General features: G+C 38.5%; 1 protein-coding gene, 1 long non-coding RNA gene and 1 other non-coding gene across 10 annotated transcripts in view; 1 reads left to right on the top strand and 2 right to left on the bottom strand.

Moving 5' to 3' along the window:
- Positions 1–14,823, bottom strand: part of PLSCR4 (phospholipid scramblase 4) — a 30,624-nt gene extending 15,801 nt beyond the window's left edge. Inside the window, exons 1-5 of one of the 3 annotated variants that reach the window (XM_032486786.1) lie at positions 14,688–14,823; positions 12,213–12,302; positions 8,594–8,707; positions 1,644–1,671; positions 393–497 (exon numbers count right to left, since the gene is read on the bottom strand). In XM_032486786.1, coding sequence (XP_032342677.1) covers positions 393–497; positions 1,644–1,650 — 112 coding nt within the window. In that variant the 5' untranslated portion in view covers positions 1,651–1,671; positions 8,594–8,707; positions 12,213–12,302; positions 14,688–14,823. The remainder of the gene's footprint in view (positions 1–392; positions 498–1,643; positions 1,672–8,593; positions 8,708–12,212; positions 12,303–14,687) is intronic. The other 2 variants (XM_032486779.1, XM_032486796.1) reach the window with 2 other exon arrangements.
- Positions 14,824–14,930: 107 nt separating this feature from the next.
- Positions 14,931–20,159, top strand: part of LOC106728644 — a 58,099-nt gene continuing 52,870 nt past the window's right edge. For all 6 annotated transcript variants that reach the window (XR_004322554.1, XR_004322533.1, XR_004322545.1 and 3 more), the window contains exons 1-2: positions 14,931–15,055; positions 16,247–16,365. This is a non-coding gene — a long non-coding RNA (uncharacterized LOC106728644). The remainder of the gene's footprint in view (positions 15,056–16,246; positions 16,366–20,159) is intronic.
- Positions 18,978–19,049, bottom strand: TRNAS-AGA. Its single transcript has one exon. It is a non-coding gene; the product is annotated as a tRNA-Ser (tRNA).

Genomic DNA, 20,159 nt, shown 5'->3' with positions numbered 1-20,159 from the left:
GTGCTTTGGGACATATTGTTCTTTCTGCCAGGTATGGCCCCTTCCCCCTTTTCTTTGAGAAATTCCTCACTGGGCCAGCAAAACTTGACTCCTTAGTTAGGGCTTCCCTCAAATCCCTGGGAGAGTCAGTTACTGCCTTCTGTGCTTCTGCAACATTCTTTTCATAGTCAGGCAAAGAGAATGCCATCAATGTTGTACAACTTCTTTCCCCAGTGTAAATCCTATGGAGACGAGAATATAACTCTAATTAACATCTAGTAAACTACCTGGCACCCTGAAGGCATTCAATATTTATTTATTGAATCACTTAAGTAATTAATTAAAAAAGCAACCTTAAGTATTAGTATGGTTTTCTGGAGAGGGGAGAGATTCTTTCTGAATACTTAACCTACCCGGTATAAAATGGGAACTGTACTCAGGAGGGGTACCGGGCCTTGGATCAGGTGGTTTTATTTGATTCTCCACTTCATCTGCAGGTTGCTCAGGTGCTGTGGGAACTATATTTTGGGGGAGAGAGAGGGGTCACGATTTACAATGGGAATGATAATATATGATTACAGAACATAGTCATTTTTTTCTTGTTGGTACAAATCAATGACTATAACCAATATGAAATAAATACACTCTTATTTCATATTAGAAGCAAGTTATTATGTACATGAGACATCAACCTGTTAATATATTTGATGGATTTTTAGCCTGAATATGGATTTAAAAATAAAAGTAGACAATTACATTGTGCTGTGAGCAAAGCAAAAAGCTTTCATGCTAGTGGCTCAGCGCACCTGATGCTGATCCCCACCTACACAAATTCCTTGCACAGTAGCAAAAATTCTTTTTACCTGCTATATACTAGAGAGTGTACAGTCATATACAGAGTGAATACGGTTTTCTCCCAGAATCCTTTTTGGAAAACGGCTGTGTTTAAATAAAATCAAAACATAACACGATAAATACTTAATAAATTCAAAACATACCATGATGGATAGTTACTGGTTTAAGAACCACACAACTCAATTAGAGGTGGTTTAGTCCACATTTCCAGTGACTCATACTTTTACCGTATTCTGCCTGATGGTAACTGAGGTCACGAATTGCTGCAGGGGAGGTACTGAAGTCGCTTTCATGACAGCTTGGCCTCTTGTTGAAATTAGAGAAATTTCTCCCTGGATTCACTATAAGGAACAGTCCTGAGTTTTTTAACCAGTTGACTTTTCTCTCATAAGAAACACAAATCCCATTGATGGGGTGTTTCTCTCCTTATATCAACTCCTACGTTGCTTGAAAAAGCAGGGCCTACTTTTGAGCCTTCTTCTATGAAGGCAAGCTGTCATCATTTTTATCACTACCACCTCTCTTTGCAGACTTATTTTCTTACTTGTATTTTTCCTTTACCTAATTTCCCCCCACATACGTTAGAGGTTTTTCAGTACCTATATGCCAATATAAATTCCTTTTAATCCCTTTCTGTCAAAGATAAATAGGAGTGTTCACATGTATAAAGAAATTAATATATTTTATATATATTCTCCAAATATTAAACAAGTAACTTCAAAATGAAATAATCTCCAATTTTTAAAGGAAGAGAATCACACAATTCACATTTGAAAATAAAGCAGATTAAAATTTATTCAGAGACTTACCTGACATTTTGAAGAATTCCAATGAATCCTGAAAAACAAAACATTTTTATACCTTAAAAATATATATATATAGTTACTATCATTGTTTAGTGATACACGTAACAAGTCTTGTGATTCTTTCAGCCTCTAGTTATCTTTCTTTCATTCTTTCTTTTAATTCAACAAATATTTACAGAGCACCTATTATGACTAGGCACTACTACAGGTGTTGAAAATAAAGCAGTAAACCAGATGGACACTGCTGGAGATTATATTCCAGTGGAGTGAAACATGTCAGCGAATACTTAAGATTAAACTTAGATAGAAGAGTTAGGAAACTTAGATAGAAGAGTTAGGAAGAAAACAGAGTAAAAGATCTAAGAAAAACACGTTGGGGAGTTCCAGGGGCTAGGAAAGCCTCATTCAGGAGGTGACCTTTCAGCTATCTGAGCTATGAAAGGAGGCATTATACTAAAAACAAGTATGAAGACAGTTTCAGAAAGACAAGAAAGTAATTGCAAAGTCCTGAAATGGCAAAGAGCTTGGAATATTCAAGGGAGGGAAAGATGTCAGGTGTGACTGGGACACAAGGGAAGAAGAGAACCAAGGTAAGAGGTGGAGACAGAGGTCTGCCTGAAACTCATGCACAATGTTTGGAATCTGTTGGAATTGCAGTGGGGAGGTCTCTAATCAGTGATCAGATCTGACTTAAACTTTATCTTGATAGGGCAGGAGTAGAAGCAGTGAGGGAGGGATGGAGGCAGTAATCCAGGTGAGAGCTGATGCTGGCTTAGACCTGGGAGGTAACAGGGGAGAGGGTCAAATGCACAACAAGATTTGGAAGCAGAACCTACAAGAGCTGCTGATGGACTAAGCAAGGACAAGCATCAAGGATGAGCCTCGCTTTTTAAAGCCAGGGTGTCTAAATTGATGGTGATGCCACCAACCGAACTTAAGAGGAAGATGGTGGGGAAAATGTTGGGGACTGGAGTGTTGAGACTGGGGAGGGCAGGAATCAGATGTTCAAATTGGGATCTGCTGTGTTTAAGAAGCTGAAAGAAAACATGTTAAACATTTAAATAAAAATATGTGGGGGTGGGATGGGGTATAGCTCAGTGGTAAAGTGGGTGCCTGGCATGCAAGAGGTCCTGTGTTCAATTCTTAGTGCCTCTGTAAAGGGGAAAATTTTTGTATATGTGAACATCCTGAGAATAACTCAGAGAAGTAAACTAGAAGTTCAGGTGATATTTGAAACAAGGGGGCAGGATCCAGGGAGAAATTTCATTAATCCAATCAAGGGGAAAAAAGATTATTATTAGAGAAAGGAATTTCAGTATTTCAGGTTTCTGAGTTCTGGGTAATGACAAACAACAAGGAGAAAACATTAACAAATGCTATAATATACTGAATGCTTATGAAATGTCAGGAAATGGCCAAGCACTTTTCATGTTATCTCCAATTATAAGATCTCTCTGATATGTAAATAGCCAACGCTGCTAAACTCAAGAACTTCTAAATCCAAAGTCCGTTTTTCCAATGAGTCATCCTGGTTGTCAGAGTACAGAATGTGGTCATTTGTGCTGTTTGAGTAGGAAGTAAATATATATACATATGTGTATATGGACAACTGAATTGCTTTACTGTACACCTGAAATTAACACTGTAAATCACCTATACTGTAATAAAAAGTACAAATTAAAAAGAAAGAAAGTCACAGGTACAGAATAGATTTACTGAAGAAGCACTAGAACACCATAGGAGTGAGTGGTCAACACGGATACTGAATTGATCCGGTGAATGCCACCATGGCATAAGCCAGCGTGAGGATTCCCAGCTCTCACCACACCTGGTTCAGAATTCCACCAGTCTTGGGCCACTTTCACTAACCTCTTTGGAGCTGGAGTTAATTGTACAGTGTCCTATGAGTCTTAAAAGTAAAAACAGTTTCCTGAGGCATACCCCAAATCCAGACCCAACTGCAGGCCAACCAAAAGAATTCCAGGATTTGATCCTATTCCTTTAATGATGATACTCTGGTGTTTAGGAAAATGCCCACACCTTTCCAGAACCTTAAATTCTGAACATTCCTAGGACTCCCACACTTGTACACACAGGTTATAGATGAGAATGTTTTTGACAACCTGTTCATATTAAAAGAAACTGAAAACACTTCCCACGCCCATCAATGGTACACTGGATAAATAAATTCTGATACATTCATATAACACAATAGTATACTGTAGTGAAAAGAAAAAACTACAGCTACTCATATCAACCAAGATAAATCTCAAAACTACAACAACAAAAAAATAAAAGCAATTCATAGGAGAATACATTTGAATCCCTTAAGAATGTTCAAAAGCAGGAAAATGAAACAAAACATTTTCTTTTCTGATAAATGTATAGGAGAAAAGTCAGGGAATTAATAACACAAAATTCAGGAAAATTGTCATATATGGAGAAGTGACTTGGGGCAAGAGTTTTTAGTGCTGGCCTTCAAGGGGCTTGAAGTTCCTGCTAATGTTCTAACAGGGCAGTGGCAACAGAGGCAATGGGTTGTTACTAGCTTTTAAAGAGCAGCGTGTATGTTTAAATATGCACATTTATATGTATGACATTGTTTCCCAATAAAAAGAACCATCTGACAGTTCTGTGTTGAGTGTAACTTTCTAACTAAACATCTCCTGTTCCTTTCTATACTAAACCTGGGGATTGCACACTGTCAAGGAACTGTAATGGAAACTAATCAGAACAGAATATTGAGTGCCTTAGTAAAAAGGGGAAAATTATCCATCTATCTGTCCATCTGTCTATTCAGCCATCCATCCATCCAACTACCTATGGTGGCACATGGTATATAGCATAGTGCAATGGTGGCAAATGTTAATGATTGCTGAATATTTGAATATTTTTGAATATTGAAAAATATTTGAATATTTTTATTACCAAAAAGAAACCTGAAGGAAAAATACACCACTCTGGACCCCAAAAGTGAAGCAGCATCTCTGGGGTCCAGGTCTGGAAATCTGTACTTTGAACACAGTCCCAGGTGATGCTTTTCATCAGGCATGTTTGAGGCTGACGGAGTATAAAGAAAAACAACATTTCTCAACCATGCCAGGCAAAAATTAAAATTCCAATGTGATTCAAGTTACTGAAAAACACCTTGAAAAAATAAAACAATTCTGAAAAAATTTTAAATCTATAGAAATGTTTTAGAAACTAGTATCAATGAATTTTAACAAAAATACACCTAAGCATTGCTTCATAAGCTGCAGGTGCTCAAAGCATTTATCTCCTCCCTCCTTTGAGCCACTAGTTTCTTTTTTTTTTTTTTTAACCACCCTAAATTCTCATCCTTTTCTTTAAAATTTTACAATATAGTTTATCAAAAATGTTATATAAGGCGGGGTAATTTCCACTTGGTACAATGATAATTTCCAGTTGGTACATGTTGTGCATGTAACCCTCCCTTAACACGCAGTGGATTGTCGCAGATTTCCCGCTCACTCAGCGAGGCCAGCAAGTGCCATACATTACGGAGAGACTGACTTCTGGCTTTTTAGCAAACAGAAATCAGACAGAAAACTGAGCTGCGTCTCCATAATAAGTTGGCATTACACGGCCCAGAGAACTCAAGTGCAGAGGCCTTGGCATTTTCAAGGCTTAGGCTGCATACAGGGAAATCTAAGCCAATGGAAGAGTAAAGAGGGAAAGGAGACACAGGCGACACAGGATGAGGCAGGCGAAGCTGTGGTTGGCTGATCTGTGAGGCAGCTCTGATATCTTAAACGGCATCCTAGAAATGCCATTTAACTGGTGGTAAAAGCTAGAGAGCATTTAGCTGGATACCTCTGGCTGCAGCAAACTCTGCAGCTGTGTTATATGCTCACTCTTCAATTTCACCTCTGTAAACAGTGACACACTAGCAAAGTCCAATAAAACCACAAGTTCTAGAGCCACGCCATGGATATTTGAAACTTCAAACGCAAAACTGAAGATGACAAAGCTCTTTGCAGCTGAGCATTTACTGGAATCTGTCTTGGTCTTGGTAAGAGAGCCTCTGGGCACGTGAGAATTTTGCAATTCTCTAGGCACAGGGCTTGGAAACCTGCCTATGAAATCTAAAACCTTGGGCTCTGCCTGTCTCCACTGCCTTCAGCTCTAAGCAGAGAGAAAAGAAAGCAGTAGGTCCCTGTCTGCACAATTCCTTCAGCTTCTTAGCAGCAGCAGGAAATACAGCTAGTCCTCGCAAAGTCCTAGTCCATCTACCACAGTTCCCCATTTGGGTTTAATATGTAACTGTTAGGAAGTGATATCCTTTGTACACAGGGTAGGACACTTGGTGGAGGGCAGAAGACTGGGTAGATGGTAAGTGGTGTATGCCAGCACATTTCAGACAGTATGGACAGTGGTGCAGACAGGTAGCTCCCAGGTCTACCTCTACTAGTTGTGTAAGGCAGCCCTGATATCTTAAATGGCATCCTACAGCTACCTTGAGTGACCATTCTGTTCTTCAGTTATCTTGTGTGTCATGGGCACAATGATAGCTGAATCCACCTCACAGAACTACTGTGAAGACTAAAACGGTTTCCCCTGGATAGCACTTAACACAGCATCCGGTACATAGCAAATCCTCGACAAATATACATTACTACTACAATTTCACTAGGTAAAATAAACGAACTGGTGAGGAGACCAAGAATAAACGTCCGTATTCAAACGTAGTATATTAAAAAAAAAAAGCTGTCTGCCATTTAGCCATTTAACATGTATTACTGAGCATCAGTGTGCAAGACTTAATGCTGGGTTCCAAGCTGATACCAAAAATTTCCATCTCCTACCATCAGCAAGTATGGTCCTAGCAGATGTGATTTTATGAGCATTGTTTGTACTGAGTTTCAAATTGGAAAAAGCTAGGAGAAAACAGAGACATTGCTGAGGGCTTTTTCCTACTTGTAGCTAAATGAAAGAGGTAAGCACAGCTTAAGTGTCTACAGGATTTGCTTCTAATTTAGGATAGTGACATTTATTATGTTATATTATTAAGATGAATTGATTTATCTAGTAACAGGCTTTAGAAAGAGTAGACAATTAAAATTACATTAAAGACATCATCTCTTTGTCTCTTATTACAGAAATACTGTGAAACTAAATAAATACATACAATAAATAAATATATTTAAATGTAAGGTACCAAAGACTATACCTTAACTTATTTGAACTATTCCATTTTTGTTGTTTACAGCTTTTTGATATTATGATCTGTGCTATAAAATTTTCATTTACATAAATATTTGCATATACTTCTAGCCATTCACTTATGAGAAAATAATTTACAAAGGATTCATGTTCTACAAGTGAATGGTTTTATAGTTTAGGGAACATTTTGTCAAGTTATTTTTTTTCTAGCAAGGCTTTTCAGTTTAAATCTAAATCATATCTGACTGTGACCATCTCAATATCAAATATTATCTTTCTTTAAATTTTGCCACATACCAAGGAATTGGTATTCTTGTATTACCATGCCACCAAATATAATTCTTAATTCCTTAAATATTAAAAATAATCATGTATTTTCTGAAAAAGAAGTTAGCTGATATGGTGATGTAACAGATTTCTGAGAATTACTAATGCAAAAATGTTACAAAATAGTAGATACTCAGGACTTACATTTGAAAGAACTGTTCATTCTTTTTATAAGTGACCCTTTAAATACCTTTTGCTAAATAAAACATATAAAACTTTTATTCATATCTTCACATGAAGATAAAGGCAAATGGAAATGTAATGGCTGCCTAGGGAAACAGACCCTAAAATTGGAGGTTTAAATGTAAAAATAAAATAAAATCCCCTCAGGAAAAGTAAAAAATCAGATAAATTGTTTGAAGAAAGAACATAGAAAACGGACTGGGTGTGGCTAAGAGGGACCCCAAATAAAATGGACCCATACAGCCATGACAGACTTGGGGCTCAGTTCTTAGAAAAACCAGGGACAACTATAAGAACTTCTGATTTTGCTGTCTTTCCTAGAATGTTCCTAAGGAGAAGCTCTGACACCAGTTAATCACAAAAATTTGTGGTCAGGCTGCAAGGGTCATCCAATTCCCATACAAGTCTCCCAATGGTGGCTTCTGAGGTTTTTGCTTTTAAAAGTACTTCGCCCCCCAAAACATACTTTGTTACACCCAAAGGCTGTGTATCCCCAGTCTGCAAATGTTTTGAACAATAAAGCTGTCCTTTTGTTTCAAGATAACCCTGATTCTTTCCAGGGATTTATTTCTAATTTAGGATGACACTTTAAATACCTACTGCTAGTTAAAATATATGATACTTTTATTCATTTCTTCACAGGAACCAAGATCAAGACAAATGGAAATTTAATGGCTGCCTAGGGAAATAGACCCTAAAATTGCAGGTTTACAAGCAACAGATGCATTATGTTTCTATTTAGCTTGCCTGTGGATTCTGGATTGAATATTAAAATAGTCAGGTTGTTCAAGGGTCACCTATTTGAAATCACTGCTGAAGAACAAACTAGCTCAGATCAGATTTGACAGTGGTATCCAGAAATATGGCCTCTGATCCCACACAAATCTTGCACATTAAGGGTCTAACTAGATTTCTGCAGTAAGTTTACTAGACAATTGTGTTCTTTTGCTTCCTTTTCTTTTTACATTTCTTAGCTTTATACTGATGGATGAAAAAAGCTGGATGTCCAAGAACTGATTATTATTTTTGTGGCTAATGTATCAAATCAGAGCTCCCAGGATTGATGATCTCCTATCTTTCAATTGTATTCAACAAAGACACTTTCTAAACATCTTCCTAGGCAGTTTACAAATATTAATTTCATAAGAAGCTTTGTAAAAGACACTATAATAGAGGTGGAAACTGAGGCACAGACAAGTTATTAAAAGGCTCGCCTCCAAGGCTGCATGCAGTTAGTGAGAAACTCTGGCAGCATTTACCAGGGCGATCCAGCTCCCCAAGGCTATTTCACGTTGCTACCTTGCCTGGGCTTTCCTTTTATCCTTTTGGCCACACCAGAACTCTTCAATGTTTACCTTTGAAGTAGGGGAGAGCTGTAAGATAGAAAAACACAGTTGACCTTGAACAATGCAGGAATCAAGATGCTCACCCCCAGCAGCCTAAAATCCACGTATAACTTTACAGTCAGTCCTCTTATCCTCAGCTCCGCATCCAAGGGTTCAGCTGACTGAGGATCATGCAGTCCTACAGTTCCTATCTAGTGAAGAAAATCCACATATAAGGGGACCCTCACAGGTCAAACCTGTGTTGTGCAAGGGTCCACTGTATATACAGTTTAATGAGCTACTTTTTCTTGTCTCTGTAAGGCACAGCAATTCTGACGTAGACTTGGTAAAATCAAAAAAACAGAAACAACTAGTTCAGATATGTTACTCTTTGAATATGAATTTGCTGAATAATTGGGTAGGTCTGTTTGAAATGTTTTTACAGTAATGGTGAGACATTTACATTAATCGGTTTTGGCTCAGCAAAAGTTTTGTGGATTTTAGACTAATTCACATGTGACATTAACATGGATAACAGAAACATTAGCTGTAAGGTTTAAACTAAGTCAGTTTATGTATTTTAGTAAATGTAATGAGGTAGGTGAGGAATGCATTTCACAAAAATACCTGCAGCTAGATTTCTCATGATATAAACAGAGCTCAGGAGGAAGCTTTTCATGGACTTCCCCAACCTTTCTCTCTGGGAAGCTGGCCCCAAAGCAGATCATGTTTATGAAAGAGAGGACTGGGGTCTCTGCCTATTATGGCCAAATAAGCCACTGGGGCAAAAAGAAAACCCCTTTCTGGCCTAGAGGTGGTGCCACGTAGTGCAGAGAGTGGAGAAAAGTCAGCAGAGCAGTGTGGAGGGAGGCTCCTGGGAGGGAGACAGAGAGTCGGGAGAGAGGAAATCAGCAGCTGGTGCAGTAAACAGGTTTGAAATGAGAGCCTTAAAGAGGATTAAATTTGGTGGAATCCCCCCCAACTAGAAGGTAAACTTCCTAAAGAAAGATGTTTAACTTAAAAAAATATATTATTCTTGTACTCTCAGTACATACAGCAGTGGCTGCACATGGTAGGCATCCAAAAAATATTGTTTAAATGAAGCTTTTCACTCTGTAAAATCCTCTGCTACATCCTTTAAGGAAATTTCTCCTATAAAGCTTAAATTATTCCTCCACATCACGGGGTATATTTTTGTTTCCTTTGAATATAATATCTTATAGATTCCATTACGTTTGCATGAAATCAATCCTACAAGAAACTTGAAAGAAACTGATTAATTTTCATTATGAAAAATTAAAATATTGGAAAATTCTAGTTAATCTATATTATGTTTTTACAATTTATACAAACATTTTTCTTAGTTTAGTCACACCATTATTCTTGCCGAACAAAATGTCTATGGTAGGATATTCCCCTTTTTAGCACGTGAAGAATCTTGAAAGTTGGTTATTTGGCTTTATTTTAAAATAAAAGAATGAGATTAAATGGGAGCAAACTGATAGTCACAGTTGATAACTTTTATTAAACATAGAGAATATCAGGTCTATTTTAGCTTTCAGAGGGGGCATGTTTTTGTTACTTGGAGTACAAAAAATACCAGAAGAATAATATCATGATCTTTATATAATGCAATTAAAAAAACATTACCATGCCGATCATGGTTTCTGGAAGATTACCAGATAATGCTTTATTGTGTCATTTTCTGACTAGTCTTCCAGTATTAAAATCTGTAACAAAACAGGATGTCGTGTGACCTACAATTAAACCATTTTGATAAGAAGCTTTACATGTATAAAAAGTCATTTTAAATATGTGTTATCTGGAAAAGTACATAGATTTGTATCACAAAAGGACCCCTTCTACACAGATCCCCCTCTCCCATCTCAAAGGCAACCAGACACTAGTTTTTGTCTTCCAAGAAGTTTTCTAAGCAGACACAAAATATATTTATGCCTTTTAACACAAATGGCAGCCTTCTATATACCATTCTATACCTTGTTCTTTATTAAAATTGTCCTGATGTTGATTACATTTCAGTTCCCATAACCTTATTCTTTTTTTTTTTTTTTTTTATTCTACAATTTTGAAATCCCAGTCTATCCCTTCCCACCCTCCGCCCCCCTGGTAACAATAGTCTGTATTCTCTGTCTGTGAGTCTATTTCTGTCCTTTATTTACGCTTTGTTTTTGTTTGTTTGTTTGTTTTTGTTTTTTAGATTCCACATATGAGCCATCTCATATGGTATTTTTCTTTCTCTTTCTGGCTTACTTCACTTAGAATGACATTCTCCAGGAGCATCCATGTTGCTGCAAATGGCATTATGTTGTCGGTTTTTATGGCTGAGTAGTATTCCATTGTATAAATATAACCTTATTCTTTTTAATGGCTGCACCAATTCAACTGGCTGCTTGATGAAAATTTAAACTGTTCCCCAAATGTATGCTATTACAAACAATGCTGAAATAAGCTTATATATTACTTCTTTGTATACATGTGTATTAAATTCTTAAAAGTTGAATTGCTGGATCCTAGTTTTGAGCAATTTTATTTTAATGTATACAGTCAAAGTATACACTAAGAATCTGAATCAATTCACCCATAAGACAAAAAGGTGTTACATTTCTCACACAATGTTTAATCAAAATTTTTGTCACTGCCAATCTGAAAGGTGAAAACATTTCAGTTTTATTGTCCGCATCTTGACCAGTTTTTATTATATGCTTAAAAGTTATTTTCATCTCCTGTGAAATGCCTGTCTGGCATGTGCCCATTTTTCTCTTTGCTAGTTTTTAAAGAAATTTTCTTTTCCTGTTGCTTATAAGAATGGTATTAAAATTTTATTTTCTGTTAAGAATATTTTCTCAAAATCTGTCATTAATTTCTACTACATTTTTTGCCATGCATTCTTTATTTTTTATAATCCAATTTCAGATATTTTCCTTTTTAAAAGATAGCATTTCCACCATCCTGAAGGATGCAAGAGGTTTTAGTACAATGTTGCTGAAATACATAGAGTGTGAAAATTACTGTTATTTTCTGTTTATAAAAAAGTTAACAGGTTGTGAAAACCCTCAGGCAAAACTTTTCAACTGTGTGCCTATAGGAAAGGTAACAGCAATCAATACTAAAGAAAGGGATTTTCAAAGAAAGAACCTGAAAGAGAAAGCAAATGGAGCGAACAATATGAAAAGCTATGTGAAAGAACATGTATTTCTTCTATTATTCATAAAGTGATTCTTCTGTATGTTACTAATTACACTCTCAGCAGCTTTACTGTTTATTATTTTACTTTTTCCTCTTATGACATCATCACTTGTTACTTATAAACATGCATACATTACAGAACCATGTAATGGAATATGAACATACCTAATAATATACCACACCTCAGAGACATTGCAGTTTCAGTTCCAGACCATCAAAGTAAAGCCAATATCACAACAAAGCAACTCACACAAATTTTTTGGCTTCTGAGTGTAAGAGTTATGTTTACATTATACTGCAGTCTACCAAGTGTGCAATATCATTATGTCTAAAAAAAGGAACATACCTTAATTAAAAAATAATTTAGTGCTGAAAAATGCTAACCATCATTTGAGCCTTCAGCACATTGTAGTGTAACATCAAAGATCCCTGATGTCTGTAACAAATATAATAATGAAATATGTTTTAGACTATTATTATTCTACCTTTGGATGTACAATTATGTAATCAAATTCCAATCAATGGTTATAGAACTGTGCCAAGTTTTCTATATTACAATCTTATTGTGACTATCTTTACACACTAAGGAGCGTGATGAATTCTATGCTCCAATTAGTGAATGAATATTTGAAAATTTTAATAGTTATCACTATAAAATGTTTTACTAATACATACCCACTAAGAGATTGTTAAGAGTATTATTTCTCTCATCAATTACCAACAATACTGAGTATTAACAGACTTTCAATATCAGTAAAACAGGCAAAACAATCTTACTTTAATTGCATTTTTTTGATAATTTGTGTGGCTGACAATCTTCATATTACTTATACTTTGCATTTTTCTTACTTTGAATTGACTTTTTTCTCAAATTGGATTGTTGATTGTAGAAGTTCTTAATGAGAGTTCTAGGCATATTAGTATAGTTAGCTCTTTTTCTGTTAACAATTTCCATTTGTATGTTTGGTTTTGTTTTCATGCAAATATTGAGAATCATGTCCCTATCTAAATGGGGTCTAGGTTTTTTTTTTATCAGTCTCAAAAGTGCTTTCCCACATGCCATGCTCACAAATGTTCATTCAAGTGTTCTTTTACTTTCAGGTTTCATATATTAAGATTTAACTTAGTAAACCATCTAGATTTCACTTGTATGTTAATAGTGAGGGAAAGTTCAAGTTTTACTATTAGGTTTTTCAAATGAATACCTGATTGTCCAAACAAGATCAATTTAATGTTATTTCTTCCCCATTCTCTGATTTAAAATGTATGCTTACCAAATGTCTGCTTTCCTTTTATTCTTAAATGTCTCTTCAGTTTCCTCAATTCTGGTAGTACCCTATTCCCTATAATACGGCCTTTTAATCACTATAGTTTCATAATATCTTTCATTATATAGTAAAATCTCCATATATATGTACATTTTTCTTTGAATTGAAAGCTTCCTGGCAAGCGTGTTTTTCCACTTGAGCTAAACAGTTGCTTTAAAAACAAATTCGGATAGAACTATTTAATTTATATGTTCTTTCAGAGAAATTTTCGTCTAGAAAAATGTTACGTGTTTTATTATACTTTTACCTATACATTCCCATACACACATTTAATACATTTTCAATAGGTCCCTAATGTTTTATGTCTTTTTTAAAAATAGGTTTTTCAATTTTGTATTATTTCATGCTAAATCGAATGGTTTATTTTCTATTTTCTAGTCGTATTTATATAAATAACATCTATGAATATCTGTAAATTACGGTTAGACGCAATTTGACACTTCACTAAATTTTCTTACTGCTTCTGTGAGATTTTCAGTTGTTTTCTGTTAAGTATTCAAGTTACACAATCACTCCATGAGCAAAATTGTGAAAATGCTGTTTTCTTTCCTAATCAGAATGTTAACGTGTTCTCCTGTCTGATGCCTCTGGCCTATACCACTCAACAGTGTCAGAGTACGGAAATGATGCCCGTGATAGCGAGATAGATGTAGGTTATCTTTCTACTCCTCAAGTAGTTAACACCCAATTTAAAATATTGAAGCCATACCCCTTTAAGTAGGTGGGAAACCAGCCTTAGTGCATCATATCTTCATCCGTACTAGTCTGGGTGGCTACATTTTATATGTGCAACATAACATTTAGAACTCAACTAAACTGTAGACCGTAAGGGAAGACCAAAAATTAAATGAAAGAAAATTCTGTCTTGAAATATAAACGTTTTATTTTATAAAAACAAAGCAACTGCACCCCGAAATAAATCACACCCAGGTGTGATTGCTGAAGGTTCAAGTGAGAGACGGGCTCTCTCCAGTTACCCCCGCCCCTCCGCTCGCCAGACTCGTACAGTGATATCAAACCCTTTTACCTGGCCCTGAGTCGGCCTGGCCCGGGTCCCTGAGAGCAGCGCGGAGGGAGCGCCCGCCAGAGACCCGGCCTGCGGGGCAGAAACGCGCGGGTGGCGGGCGACCCCGGGAGACGCGCCTTCCGCGTGCAGGAGACGCGGGAAAGAGGCGCAGCGCAGCCAGTGCTGCGGAGCGCGCTTCTGCGCCGGCGGAACCGTCTCACCAACACGGCCTGGGTCCCGGGGCCTCAGCCGCCGACTCCAGATCCACGAGGCCCCGACTTCGACCCAGCCCCGGAGGCCGCTCGCTGCCGGGCCCGCCTCGTCCCCGGGTAGACGTGCACTGGGCGCCCGGGGACTTCGGCAACCACCTGAGGATGCAGCGCGGGGAGCGAGGCGGGCTGGGGTCTGCCAGCCCAGGACGCCGCGCGCCCCTCGCCAGCCGGCCGAGGTATCTCCTCGGGACCCCTCCCCGCCCGGCCCCACTCACCGCCCAGCCTGCCGTCAGCTCGGCACCCACGACGCCAGGCCTGGGGTCTGATTTTATCCGCGGAGAAGCCGAAAGGGGAAGAGAGAGGAAAGGGAAGGGGAGGGTGAGGAAAGGAAAGGAAGAGGAGGATTTTGAAATTAAAAACAAAATAGAGCCCGAGGGGGAGGGGCGCGCGGGGTCGGGGGCGTGGTCCCGAGGGCTCGGACCCTCCCGGGGACGCCGGCCCCCGCCTCGCCCCGCCCCCGCGCGCCGAGCTCCAGGCCGCGGGTCGAGCTGAGGGGGAGGCGCGGGCCGCCTCTGGAGCCGGCTCCCAGGTGAAGAACTCCGAGGACCGGAGATGAGGAAAAGCAAGTTGTCACAGCTCTCAGGTGAGGTGAAGAAAGAGAGCAAGCCAGCGGTTGCTTCTAATCAGAGAGGCACGTTCTAGAGCCTGTGAGGCAGGGCTTTGGGGAGATTTCAGGAGAGGAAAGGAAACGAAGAAACCTCTCTCGTAAGAGCCCTGATAATTTGCATCTGTCCCTCCCCCAGGCCCTTGGCTCGGAGAGCTGGCCTTGGCGAGGCGGTGCTGGCTGGAAACACTCGGGCGCGGGGCCCAGGCGGTTTTCTTTTCCACAGGATTGGAGGAGCCAATTTGATGTTGGGGGGATGGAGGGAGCACGCCAGGAAAGAGGGGCGCGGGAACAATGTTACCAGTGTTTTCTGACATTAGGAGAAAATGCCATTTGGTAGGTTCCGTTATTAGACACTAATGGTGTTTTCAGACTAATGTGGTTCAGGTCTGTGGTCCATGGGGAGGAGCACAATCCACTGACAGGAACTGGGAGAATCTAGATGTACCTACCTTTTAAAGACTAAGAACTGGACAGAGGTAAATTACATTAAGATTGGAAGAGTATTTGGCAGTGCCCCACTATGGAAGTTTGGATAAATCAGAAGGCTTATGGGAGTGGAGTTCTGGAACTTTCTATTTTCCTTTGTACGTATGCTATTTGCTAGTATGCATGTGAAACAAATTTTAAAAATTCATATTGTATTTCTCAGTAGTAATTACACAGGACATTACCCAAATACCGAAATAATGTACTGAAAGCATAAAACAAAGTGGCGCCCAAACTACAGCTAAATATACTATTTATTACCTTTTTTGTGTGTTGAATTCCACCAAACTTTATTTTTAATTTTTTAACACCTTTATTGTGGTTTCTGTACAATATCAGCTTTGTTTTAAATTAATGAAGGTGATTCAGACATTGAGTTTATGAATGCAAACATACACAATGGTCACATGAATGATCCCCAGTAATTCAAGAGTGAAACATGTCTTGTGAAACATTATGCTTTGGAGATATTGTGGATAATACATTGTAGAGATTCTAAATTCTGTCTTCCTCTGAAAGAAGATTCATTATTTTCTGGCAAGCAGTTGAAGGCTGATTATCTTTAACCTCTGGAAACTTTGGTTGATACTTTGTTAAGGCCAGTCTATCACATGCATGAAGATTTTACCAAAGCTGTATGTCCTTGGCAGTACTCAAATTCCAACCTCTATTTCCTTGCAGTGCACAGCAACTGAAATCTCTGTTCAGTCCTTTCACCTGCTACTTTCTGCTGGCGTCATTGGAGCCTCCCTAGCACGTGCATAGTTCCCGTCAGTCAGGGATTTGAGGGCTGTTTGTAGGTAGGTATTAATGTTCTTCACCCTACTTTCTGAGATTACCCTCAATGTACAGCGAACCTGGCAGCCTGAAATCTCTTCACTGACATCGCGAGTGAATGTGAGAGCGTATTTTGCTTGAATTCTACCTGCCCTGCCCCTGAGGACTGGGGAATGCCCACAGGGGCAAGGCTGTAAACGTGGATCTCACTCAGTGATTATCATTCATTTCTTTAAACTGGTCAAATCCCTACAGTTTCTGTTTGATTTTTACTGCTCTCTAGTGTCTTCAAATAGTTGTTTACATATTTCTTCCATAGTTATCTGTGGGAGAGTTATTCCAATGTAGGCTACCTTAGCATTATTGAAAGCCTAATTATCACACGCTCATAGCATTTTAAAGGAGTTCATTGCTACGTAAGCCAAACTGTCAGAAAGCTCTTTTTATTAAACAAAATATATATCCATAGGATATCTTTGATTCTATGTTCCAAAGAGGAATATATTTCTTACTTTAATTAGTAATCCTGTAAGTTCATGTAAGTAGTTCTCCACTTTTCCTCACATATTTTATTCCTAAGACTGAACACCCTTCTTTCTCTTTGCTATTTCTGTCTGCCGTGATTGCAGATTCCTTACACTGAGATTACCTTCCTTAGAATGTTTCATTACCTTCTAGTATTTGGTCTGATATTTATACAATACAGTGAAATCCATAGGGCTCTACTAATGAGGCCCAATTTTAGTAGCTTTATTGGCGTATCAATCACTTATATTTGTGGTAATTAAACCCCAAAATTAGTTACCATGGAGTCAGTTTTTTCCACTGTATATTAGGGAAATTATTATAATTGTTAGAATTTGGTATATGACCTTTTATTTCCTGACCTCAATTCTTTAGTCCAGTAAGGTCTATGTTTAAAGGTTAAGGGAAATGAAACCCAAAGAATTTTAACAAAGGAGCACACAAAGATAATAAGTGAGAGCAGGTTGAAGGTGGGGGTAGAGAGAAATGAGATGGTAGGAGAGAGGCTCTTTCAAGCAACTAAAGTAATGGCTTGAAGTTTTGCCAGCAAACAATGTAAGGTGAATTGTCCACAGTTTTAAATGCTGATTCCCTTCAATATTTTTGTAGTCAAAGAACTTGATGGCTTCCACAGTGTTTATGGATTTTAATACAGACCAAGATGATAAACTTTCCTTCCAGCTAATTAATGTGAGGACAGTATTTGGATGGTGGGAAACATTTCTGTTTCTGGGCAGCATTAGATATGAACAGGATGGCAGCAATAATATGTTTTAGGGTGAAGTTTCTCATTCTCATATTTCTCCTTATGGATGGACTTGACTCAAGTGTTATTATATTTTGAACTAGCTTCTCTGGCACATTGTCCAGGAATCATCAGTGAAAACAAAGATCTTTGTAATAAAATTGTTTCTTTCTAGAGCCCCTATAATGAAAGTCTTTTACTCTCTTAGGAATGCTCCTGGCTGGTGTAGGGCTAATTCAGGGGAGCCTCACCCAGGAACACATTCCATGGCAATTTACAATACAATCTGAGTAGACATGTATAGGAATATCATCAAGCCAGCTCTTTAAAGCTACAGATACGGTGTCTGTACGGGCAACTGATTTTTGAATTTAGAAACACAAACTCACATTGTGACTATATAATTTAATCATCTTCATGTTAAAAAAGAGAGAAAGAAAGAAAGAAAGAAAGACAGACAGACAGACAAAAAAAGGAACCAAACAGAAACCTCAGTTAAGTAGCGTCAGGAGAGAAGAACAGGGAGCTCTTGTGCCCTGTGACTATAGCAAAGCCCAACAAGAAGAAAGACTCCCCTTCTTTCCCGGCAAGGACCAAGCCAATGAAAAGCCACGGACACTTTGTTTACTGTAGCCCTCCCCACTTCCTTTTTCTCTCTGTAAAAGTTTTCTGCACCCCTTGTCGTGCAGGGACTTGCACATGGCTTGCCTGACCCTGAAATGCAATTCCCTGCTGATCCCACATAAACCAGTAGTTGCTAGAGAACTATCTGGCAGTGTGTCTTTTTTAGGTCAACATTTTGGTGGTCCCTATGGGGACCAGAGAAGAACCCCAAGGCTCTGGGTCTTGTGATTAAACAGGTGTGATACCCACCATTAAGCCTACTGAGCTTGCTGCTGTTCTCGCCAACCCTGAAATTTGAAGGTCCGCCTTTATCCTGGATCTGAACTCAAGCCTTCTTTGCATTTAAAGCTCTTTAGGCTTTATTTAGGATCTATTTTAAGGTTTTGCCTTCTCACTAAGGCCTATTCTGTATGTAAACATCTGTATGTATTTCGCACTTGGATCTGATTTTGAGATCAAACTGTCTCAACCAAGGCTGGCTGAGAAGGTATCAGCCCATTCCTTCAGGAACAGGAACTGCTTCACTGAAACTTTGCCACTTCAGCCATCCTTTGGAATAGGGGCTGTTCTTTGGAAAGTGGCTGGAAAAGCCTTCGCCTGGATTCTCTAGGACCAAGGTGTTACCTTAGTATTCCCACCTGAAGTAAATTCTTTTTTGTTTGTTTGTTTGTTTTAATTCTTTTTATATTTTTAAAATTTTTATTTTGGGGGGAGGTAATTAAGTTTTTGTTTTTTTTTTAATGGAGGTATTGGGAATTGAACCCAGGACCTCATGCATTCTAGGCAGACACTCTACCACTGAGCTATACCCTCCCCCCTGAAGTAAATTTTTACTGAAATTGATTTATGCAGAGCATTCTTTAATATTTCAGTTAATGAAGCTAGCCATTACATTTTACCTTTACTTGGGAAGAAAAACAGTTCACCTGTACATGAATACCTCAGGGTTATATAGAGAGTCCTTGTTATTTCTCTCAAATCCCAAAGGCTTATCTGGATGACGTAAAGTTTCTTAGAGTTTCTTCTTTGTTGCAATATGTGGATGATTTGCTTCTTCGCTCTCCATCTCAAGCCTTTTCACAAGAAGACAGCATCCACTTGCTAAAGCTTTTAGCCCCAAAGGGACATAAGATTTCCAAAGAAAAATTGCAATTTGCCCAAACCCAGGTTTGATATTTAGGGTGTCTTGAATAATGGTTACACCTAGATTCAAGTAGACTTCGTGGTGTCCTAAGATTCCCCAACCCAAAATGAAATACCAACTGTGAGGTTTTCTTGGGATAGTTGGATATTGTCAAAATTGGATTCCAAATTTTTCCTTGTGGCCAATCCTCTGTATGCTTTAGTGAAAAATAATAACCCTGACCCAATTTTTGGGGAGGAACCAAACAGCTTAGCCTTCCAGGCCTTAAAGGAGAATTACATGAACCTACCTGCCCTAGGGCACCCCAATTATCAGATTCCTTTTTCCTTTTCGTATATGAAAAGGAGGGAATACCCTTGGGGTACTCACCCAAAAGCATAGGGACTATCATTGACCCATAGGAGCTCATAGCCAGCAACTGGACCCTGTAGCATGCAGATACCCCCTTGCCTTAGAGACATTGCTACCATTGCCCTTTTGGTTAAGATCACCAAGAAAAATCACTGTGAGATCCTCTATAATCATTTTTGTACTTCATGCAGTAGAACCTCTCCTGAAATCTCATTACACTCAACATTTCTCAGTCAACTACCTCACCTCCATTAAAATTCTGTTGTTGGCTGCTCCTCACTTAACTCTTTTATGGTGCAGTAACCTTAACCCTGCTACTATTTCCCCCTCCATCACTGGCAGTGTCCCTTAATGCCGATGGACCACCTCCTGACTCCTCATCATGATCTGCAGGAAATTCCTTTGAGTAAGGCTGACTTCTCATGGTT

The sequence above is a fragment of the Camelus ferus genome, chromosome 1, assembly GCF_009834535.1.
Source record: "Camelus ferus isolate YT-003-E chromosome 1, BCGSAC_Cfer_1.0, whole genome shotgun sequence".
NCBI lineage: Eukaryota > Metazoa > Chordata > Mammalia > Artiodactyla > Camelidae > Camelus > Camelus ferus.
Note: the sequence above shows the minus strand (reverse complement) of the source record. Positions and strands in the feature narration are given on the sequence as shown.